Consider the following 10067-nt stretch of genomic DNA (forward strand, 5'->3'; position numbering starts at 1 on the left):
CGATTTTACCCTTAAAATATAAAATTCGACAACATTTTACTGTTAATTTGGCCGGAAGGACCAAAACTGATAAAAATTATAAAGTTAGGGACCAAAATTGAAAAAATTTAAAGTTGTGCACCAAAATTGACAAAACTCAAAAGTCGTGGGACCAAAAGTGATATTAATTCTTAAAACTTTATATAGCAATTTTGATTTCTACCCTATTTCATTGCAAGAAATTATTTTTTTCATTAATGAAATAGGGTAGAAATCACCAAAACATCCACATAAATAACATGTCATCATTTTTTTTAATTTTATTTTTTCATGTCATCAAATTAGATGGGTAACTTGTTAGAAATAGGCTAAAAATGCTAGATGAAAAATTATTAAGAGTATAATGGCCTAGATGGACCATATTTTAGTTCATGGTGCTAGATGAACCATCAATGGTAGTACACGGGCTATTTGACCCTTTTGCCCTATATAAATGATAATTCTGTAATCAAGATTATATGCCTGTAATTAAAACAGCCACCTTAGCCATCGTTGTCACCAATGACAATCCTCATTCTTTGTTTCAGAAATACAAAATGCTACAACTGTCTTCCCCTGGCGTTGTCTCCGGGATACAGCATGGTTGTCTTTTAGAGGGAGATACATGATTACATTTTGAAATTAATGCTAATTATTTAATGCTAATGGTTGTCTTTACATGCATGTTTGGATGTTACAAGAGAATTAGAAGAAAGAAATTATAATTCTGTGTGGGAAAGAAATAAGATGATAATAAAATAAAAATTCAAAATTTATTGTTTAGTAGGCATAAATAAAATTATTGAGAATTTCAATTATAATGTTTGATATATATATATATATATATATATATATATATATATATATATATATATATATATATATGTATATGTGTGCGTGTGCGCGCGCGCGCGTGTGTGTTAATTGAAGGGAATAATCAAGTAGTATAAAGACCAAAATATTCCGGTAATTGCAATTCCTAGAGAAAGATGTATGATTATTAGGGAGGGTAATTTGGTTCTCACATTCCAAAATTTCTTCCTATGTGTTATGGAATTGCAATTCGTAGGGGAGATGAGATTACAATTCTATAAAATTGAAGAATTGCAATTCCTCCAACCAAAATCTGGAATTTTCACATCTTAAAATTGAGTGGAAAGAAATTACAATTATATTTGAGTACTAGCTTAGTATGATATATACTTTATTTATGTATGTATATATTGTAAAAATAAAGTATAAAAATAATTAAAATTGTTTACATTATTATTAAACAAAATATAAACTCTTTCTCTTTTTTTTTTCTCTCTATAATTTTCAAATAAGATGATAAAAATTTACTACCTTAAAGGAACTATTAAATATAGAGCGCTCATTAAATATAATTCAAACTAAAATTTTAATTATTTTTATTTATTAATATTTTAATGTTAGGCACGAACTTTCGCGCATAGCACGTACAAAAAACTAGTATAAAAATAAAGGTTACAATTTTGTGAGACCATCTCATGGATACTTATCTGTGAAACGGATCAGATCAATATGCAAATATAATACTTATACAAGCAAATAAAATGTAATACTAGTTAAAAATAAAGTTTTTGTTACTTATAAGACAAAACGTAATATTTTTTAAAACAAATGTAATACTTTTATATCTTAATGTAAAAGTATTACTTGTTTTTTTAATAAAAAATATTATATTTTTCTACCTATAAGGGAAACTATAATTCTTTTGATGAAAAAAAAAAGTAATACTTTTACATCAAAATGTAAATGTCATACATTTGTCTTCAAAAGTATTACATTTTCCCTTATAACAAAAACTTTATTCTTAATTAGTATTACATTTGCTAGCATAATTACTTAAATATTACATTTCATTTTGACCTGGTCTAGTCTCACGAATCTCACACAAATTTTTGTCTAAAGATAAAAGTCAAGTTACCTGGTGCTTAAATAGCCAATTTAATGCCAAAGACCTTGTGGTCAAGCAGCATGAAGTACAATCATGGTCCACACAGCTGTGCGTACCATACTATCAAATAATGTATATTTAGTATAAAAATAATATATTTTTAATATATTAAAAATGTATATTGTATTCAGGGAATGTACATTATTTGTGTACTAAATATATATTATATGAGCTTCAATGAGGATAAATTGATTCATTGAGTTTCATGTAATATGGTCAATAGTACTCAAAAATAATGGTCGGATTAATTTTATTTTATTTTTTTGTCTACTTCAATTCCATTACAACTTTTTGAAATTAGAATTTGAACTTTGGAGAACACATAGATCAAATTTGTAATTTATTACCTCCATTTAAATTGTAGGATAATGGCGGTGGATATTCGGTGCAATCTTTATTAAAATTTATTTTTTAAAAAATAAAATTGACGTGCTCTCCGTGTTTCAAAAGCCCAGAAGAGTTTTATAGGCCCACAGAGAAATGAAAATCCAAGACAGACAGAATAATGATGATGAGTGGTGAGTGGGTACTGTAGCCACGTGACAGCAAACTGGACAGGTGGCATGCCAGGTCAGGGCTCACGAGTTTGACGCTTACCTTAGCAACTACGCAAAACATCACCTATAGCCATATTCAACATGTGAACTCTCCCCCTCCTCCTAGTCACTTTCCTTTCTTTGAATTCCATCAACAATTACCTAAATTTAGTAAGAGCTTCTAGATAAACCCTTTTACTCACAATTTCCATTTACTAAATATCTCCCTCATTATCCCCTAAATCATTCACAATTTTATCAAAAACCACTTTTATTATTATTATTATTTTTATTATAACTCTCCTTAAAAAAATTATCAAATAAAAGGAGACCCAAAAATCATTAATTTCTCATCCCAGTAATAACTTGTGATTATGAAATATCAGTGTTTTCTTGTTATAGAATATCACATAAAATCTTTCACGGTTCTTTTATGATAACTTAATTATTAGTATAGTTTTTTTTTAATGATAATAACTTAATTGTTAGTGTAGTTAACTAATTTATAAACAAACCGAAAAACTCAGTCTCAAATAGAACTATGAATTTTTGTTATTCATACACGTAGAAATATGATGAATGATTTTGAGTCTATTGTTGTTTACCATCACATTAATAGGTCAGCGAATTAAGTCGCTCACACTTTAATTAACTCTCATTTTGGCTCAAACTATTGGGATCATATTTCCCCTGCTTGTATTGCGATCTTTTGATTTGAATTAATAATAAGCTCCTATGATTTATTTGTCAAAATTTTTTTATAAATATAATAACTTTACTTCCATGGTTTATTTGTATTTTTTAATTATTTTTTGAGTCAGAAAAAAGTCAATGAATAATGAATAGCCAATGAATATAAAAAAATAATTTATTAACTCTTACAGAATTAAACTAGAGGGCATTTTGGAGTTATGGAAGTTTGAACTTTCTACGAAATTTAAAATAGGAGAAAATTCCACTCATATTTAGTGTAATATTTTACTTAAGTTTGGAACAATGAATTTTTTTTTTTAATACTACTGACTCTATTACAATGCAGTATCTGTTCATAACTACTTTCTCAACCTATTGAAGCACAAGAATCAGTATTGCCTCCTCCCTTATAAAGGGAAGAGTTTGATGCCACTGGATCAATGAAAATTTAATTGAATAATATCAAGGGAAGTAAATATTACATAGAATCCTTTTCCAAGTGATTGACGATCAATTAAATTTATTTAAATACTTTTTTTTTTTGAAAACATTTAAATACTTATTTATCTTTATTGGTGTCAAGTTAACCGTCTCTTATAAATATAAGAAATTTGTGTCTTTCACAATTATGAACAATAACAACACTATTTGTTGAAGATACTGTCTCTCTCAACATTTTTTTACATGCGTATTGTTTTTGAATTTTGAATATTCTTAGTGCAGATGAAATTTAATTATTCGGTATGTTTTTTTTTAATATGTGTATATACCAAAGATATATTATATACTTACAAAAATTCATAAAAAGTTTAAATTAATTTTTTAGATAATTTAATTTCTATTTGAGTCACAGAAGGTACAAAAAGTTAACAGATGCCTCCATTGAGACTCAAACCCACTACCTTTCATATGCGCGTGTACACCAAGTGCCACTTGACCATAAGGTCTTTGGCAAACAAATATGTTAATTAATGTTTTAAAAAAAATTAATTTATCAAATTAATCTGATAACGATGTGAAAAAAATATGATTTAAAAACAGTTGAAAAATATAAAATGAATACTGAAATTTAATTACTAGTATCTAATTATCTAATGTATTTATGTATGTGAAAAACGAAAATTGAGAAGAAATGAAAAACATGACAACTCACTTTCCAATCAAAGTACAACCAACGACTTAATCAGCATTGTCTCCCATAAAAGCCACACCTCTTCTTCTCTGACACCCCACCCAACACGCCACTCATCAACACGTTCACCCATTCTCACTTCATCTCTCTCTCTCTTCATCTTCTTCAACTCTCAACAAAACAACTCAAAGTTGCAGACAGAAATGGAGAACGCTCAATCCTCTTTCTGGAACTTCAGCGATCGCCTCCGCCTGCAGCCGGGCTCCTTCTCCAATCTCTCCCTCAACGACTCCATCTGGAGCACCAGCTACGCCTCCAAGCGCCCCGCCGACCGGAGAAACTTGGAGGTCAATTCCTCCTCCGCCGCCGCCGATTACGCTCTCTTCGCCAACGACGGCTGGAAGGTCGCCGAGACTGTCAGTTCCCTTTCCGGGTCGGGTCACAGCGAAGCGTTCGGATCCGGGTTGAACGGCGGGTTTAACAAGGGGATTTACCCTTCCCCCGCCGTGAACTTTAATTCTTATAGTAAAGGGATTAATGGCAAGAAGGGTGGGAAGTTTGGGTTGGAAGATGAGCATGGGCCTGGGAAATGTGGGAAGAAGAACAAGAATGTTAACAAAGAAGGAAATAATAATAATAATAACAACAATATTTCTGACAAGAATGGAGTTGATAAGAGGTTCAAGACTTTGCCGCCTTCAGAAGCTCTGCCCAGAAACGAGACTGTTGGAGGATATATTTTTGTCTGCAACAATGACACCATGGAAGAAAATCTCAGAAGGCAGCTATTTGGTGAGTGCCCTTTTCCTTTATTCTTGTTTTTTGTGTATATTTTCTTAACAATTCTGTCTTTCTATCTTGTTTAGACTGGGAATTTTACCCCTTTTTTTAGTCCTTTCTGAATTTGAATTATGTTGTTGATAAATTATACTTTGGTATCACTGGTTGGATATGTTTTCAAATAACTTGAATCTTATCCAGTCAAGATTATCTTTCGATTGGATTTTTGGATCTGGAAATTGTTCTAGTAGTGAAATCACTTGGGATAGCAATTTATAACATTAGGTTAAGTGGAGAAGTCTTTGTGTTAGGATCAATTGGCCAAAAGCTATACCTCACAGTGACATCACATTCTCGAGTGTAATTTATGTTTGGATTATTGGATCGATTGGTAAGAATTGAAGTGTAATTTATGTGTTTTTCGCGAATTGCAGGCTTGCCACCTCGTTATCGCGATTCGGTGAGGCAAATAACACCAGGATTGCCTCTTTTCCTCTACAACTACTCAACTCATCAGCTTCATGGTATTTTTGAGGTTGGTAATTGGTATCCTATGCTCTTTAAATGTGCCGGTTTAACACCTTGTGCTCGTTAAACGTGATTTATGTTTGCTTAAATAAATTGAATTGTTCAGGCAGCGAGCTTTGGTGGCACAAACATTGATCCTTCGGCCTGGGAGGACAAGAAGAACCCCGGTGAATCGCGTTTCCCTGCTCAGGTATGATATGAAATGAGACGTATTTATATATATGGATCGAGTTTTGAACTTTAAAAGGCATTGCGGTTAGGTTTGTGGATTGAACTTTGGATTGCTCTGAATGCAGGTGCGTGTTGTCACGAGAAAAGTGTGTGAACCACTCGAAGAGGATGCTTTCAGGCCGATTCTTCACCACTACGACGGACCTAAATTCCGCCTCGAGTTAAACATTCCTGAGGTAATAAATCTTTTTACTAGATCTCTCCATATTGTACTACTTATTGGTCCTTTTCTGGTCCAACCTTGGCTTGATCAAAAAGAAGCTTTTTCATATCATCTCTGGTTTGAAATGCTTCTCACATTTTTACTGTTTTGCACAACTTTTGGTTTTTCACTTTATGTACCACCAGATAAGCTCCCAAAAGTAAATTGACTCTAACAAAGTAACAAACCATACATATCTCTGCATAGTTTTTGGCCCTGTTTGGTAAATGGCCGTTAGCTGATAGCTGTTAGCTGATTAGGTTAGAAGGCATGATTAGTTGATAACATTAGCTGATTGTAGAAGGGTGTTTGGTAAATTAGCTGTTAGCTGTTTGGTATAATTTCTTTTCTCAAAAAGCTAATTGAAAAGGCTGCTTTGTGTAGCCTTTTGAATTTTAGTATTTTGGAGTTGCAAAGAACTTATTAACCAAACACTTATATTGATTTTTTAACCAAATCAAACAACTAATAGTGGTCAAATAAGCCAAAATTGACTGATACGTTGATTATTTACCAAATACCAAATAGGGCCTTTGTGTTTTTTTACCATTCAATCTAACTTAGCTTGAGGAATGCTTGTTTCTTGATAATGCAGACCCTATCTCTTTTGGATATTTTCGCGGAGAACAACGCCTAAAGACCGAATTACATAACTGAAGATGACAAGAAAAAGCATGTCAAACCAAAAAACAAACAGAAGATTAAAATTATGTTTTGCACCAGGTAGAAGAACAGTCTTGTGACATATATAACCAAGACTGATCTAAGAAGCTTGCCCTGTTGCTGGAAACCTCAAAGTAATGATATGTTTGTGTTGTGTTTTTGTTCTCTCTTTTGGGAGCTTATATAATGTTGTATAAGTGATCCTTTTACGTGGCAATAATGCCACACATACAGTACTAAACATAATGAAGAATAAATGTCCTATCTCTCGTTTGATTATGTTTTGTCTTGATTAAGAGAGTGCCATGATAATAAGATACGAGAATCATGTTTTATTTACTCGATTGTTTATTTTGGAGTAGGGTTGTAAATGAACCGAGCTGAGCTTGATTGAGCTAGGAAATTGAAACTTGACCTCGGCTCGGTTACAGAACGAGCCGGCTCGAGCTCGAAATTGATCGAGCTTGAGCTGAGCTTTGATCGAGTGGCTCGCGTGTTGTTCGACTCATTTACACACACGCACACACATATATGGCTTGCGAGCAATTCGACGAGACGAGTCATGAGCTTAAAGTATATATATATGGCTTGCGAGCAACTCGACGAGATGAGTCATGAGCCTAAAGTATATATATATATGGCTTCCGAGCAACTCGATGAGACGAGTTATGAGCCTAAAGTATTTGCACTCGAGCTTGAAGTTGACCGAGCTCGAGCCGAACTTTGATCAAGTGGTTCAGTTCATTTACACTCCTATTTTAGAGTAATTTCTTTCGTTATTCTTTAATGTATTAAGTTTCTCAGCCTATATTACACGAGACTAATCTTAAATTACATAACTTTTAGTGAATTGTTCAATTAGTTCTTAATTTTCACTTATGCTTGTATACTCTGCGCACAAAGAAGTTTTTATTACTTCTTATCAGTATTTTGGATTTTGGGTCTCCTAGTAACTCAATGTCTTTAATCCTTCAATAGATAAAAGGGGGTTATTGGGAGGTAGGTTTGTGATCATTTTATGCACAAATATATAACATTAATAGGTGAAAATGTGATGGTGGACTTGAGTTGTGTGGAGGTTAGACCAAGTTGGTGAACTGCTTTTGGAAACGTGCTTGAGGTCTTTCTTTTTAATGATTTTAAAAGATAACAAGCATGATTGTTTAAATTTTAAAAGAGGGGAAATTGTAGTTTAAGTCCACAAGTTATATAGTAGGTGTAAACTTTTGTTCTTAATTAACATAAAGTTGTAATAATACTAATATAGAAACTTAAATAATACTAATATAGAAATGACAAATTTATATTTTAATTATGATTTTCTTGGACGAAAATTTAAATAATACCCAACAAATTTTTACTACACATTAAAGATTATTTTCATGTATGGTTTAGTCGATTTTGGATGGAGAATGGATTTTTTTTTTTCAAAGTTACTTAATGGTCATTAATCACAACTCATGCCTAAAATACAAGTGGATTTTAGTGTATCCAAAATAAGGACATCCACCAAAAGAACTAAATACACCTTGACGACTAATTAGGGACTACTATTTCAACTTTATATTAATTACGAATGAAAATTACACATACCTTATAAGTTAATGACAAATTGCAATTTTTCCATTAAAAGATGTATCCATTTTAACTAAAAAATTAAGGCAAAATCTCTTATAAGGCCGTCTGACAGATCTTCATCCGTGAGATAAGTCATTTTTTTTATTGTTCTACATCTTTCCTCGTATTACTCCATACAATTTTTCTCATAAGTAACTCTTCAACTCTTAATATTATATTTTGATTTAAAAGTATTATATTAAATTTTAAATCAAAAGTATCATATTTTAACTAATAAGTATTACATTTTATCTCATAAGTAAAAATTAATTAATTTATCTATGATTAATTTTACACTTTGTCACATAAATAAATGTTCAACTTGTAAATATTACATTTTGATTTAAAAATTATTATTTTTCTTTAAGTTTATTATACTTTTCTTTTTTAAGTAACAAACAATTTATTTTGTATTAGTATTAAATTTTCCAACATAAGTATTACATTTCAAGTTATCGGTTGTTATGCCATGGACCTGGGTCTACCTTGCAAGGTGGACCCGGGTCCATATTCACAATTTTAGAAATCTATATATGTTCACAAATCACAATTTTAGAATTATATGTACACAATTTTAGAACTCTATATTTACAATTACAGAACTCTATATTTAACAGCATAACACAATTTTTGAATCTATATAACAAAATTGTGAATATATAGTTAAAAAATTGTGAATATTAAGTAATGTAATTTTGTATATTAATGTCTAAAATTGTAAATATAGAGTTTTAATATTGTGAATATAGACCCGATTTTACATTACAAGGTAGATCGGGTCCATAGCATAATTTTCCTTAAGTTATAATATTAACAAATAATGTTATAATATAGGATATTGTGATCCAAATTTGGTGGCCTGTTATTATTTATCAACGTTTCATTATTTTGTCTTACGACGTACGTAAATTTTCTCGATCTCTTTTCATTAATTAAAAATGACAAAAACAATAGTGGATAGAGTTTATGAGAAGGTAGTGGAAGTAGGAAGTACGGTTTCTACTTTCTAGAAGCCATTAAAGAGTGGAATTTAAAGCAATCAATTGGTGCGTGGAAAATCGGAAAGTGTTAAAAGGATTAACAATAGATTTAATAGCACTTTTGTTCTTAAAAAGAATATTCATATTAATTTACCGTGAGCAGAATCAATTGTTAATGATGTTTTGAATAGAATGGCGGTTATCTAGTAGAACAATTGGAGTGATATGAACAATTGGCGGTTATCTCTTATAGTGTTATGTGTGCCTTGTATGAAGATCATTCTAGAATTGTTGTGAGGTGCAACTAGTAATACCGATTTTTTTTATTTGCGTGGCCCTGTGCTGATAAATAAGTGAGATCCTATCAAAGTATAAATAAACTGCGAATTGAAGAAAAGTGATTCGCGTGAATATTACGGAGTAAATTTTTTTTGAATAATACGTAATAGAATTTAGATCAGTCATGAAAACTTAATTTTGAGCCAACATAATCACAAATACGTATACTAACTATAGGGACAGGGCTGGACTAGGGGCCCCTAAAATTTTGAGGCCATGTGCTGTTGCACATCTTGCACGTCCTAAAATTCGGCCCTGCAACTAGTTTTGTTATTCAGGTTTCCCTCTTCTCTTGATCCAAAATATTAGTTTCTTAATTATAAAAGTAAGTTAATATCCCTCTTAGTAATATTATGTATCAAGGTGATTA

General features: G+C 31.4%; 1 protein-coding gene across 1 annotated transcript; it reads left to right on the top strand.

Moving 5' to 3' along the window:
• The first annotated feature begins 4448 nt into the window (after window positions 1-4448).
• On the top strand, window positions 4449-7100 carry LOC116027887 (B2 protein-like). Its single transcript, XM_031269654.1, has 5 exons — window positions 4449-5149; window positions 5572-5672; window positions 5772-5855; window positions 5962-6072; window positions 6694-7100. Exons 1-5 carry the CDS (start codon window positions 4561-4563, stop codon window positions 6733-6735), a joined length of 927 nt encoding a protein of 308 aa, XP_031125514.1. The 5' UTR covers window positions 4449-4560; the 3' UTR covers window positions 6736-7100.
• Window positions 7101-10067: the final 2967 nt, after the last annotated feature.

Source organism: Ipomoea triloba, chromosome 8 (assembly GCF_003576645.1).
Source record: "Ipomoea triloba cultivar NCNSP0323 chromosome 8, ASM357664v1".
Lineage (NCBI taxonomy): Eukaryota > Viridiplantae > Streptophyta > Magnoliopsida > Solanales > Convolvulaceae > Ipomoea > Ipomoea triloba.

Excerpts from the sequence above, each read along its gene's own strand:
- LOC116027887 (XM_031269654.1), top strand. The coding sequence starts at position 4,561 with ATGGAGAACGCTCAATCCTCTTTCTGGAACTTCAGCGATCGCCTCCGC. Across the intron at positions 5,150-5,571 it reads TCTCAGAAGGCAGCTATTTG|GCTTGCCACCTCGTTATCGC; the intron begins GTGAGTGCCCTT and ends CGCGAATTGCAG. Across the intron at positions 5,856-5,961 it reads AATCGCGTTTCCCTGCTCAG|GTGCGTGTTGTCACGAGAAA; the intron begins GTATGATATGAA and ends CTCTGAATGCAG.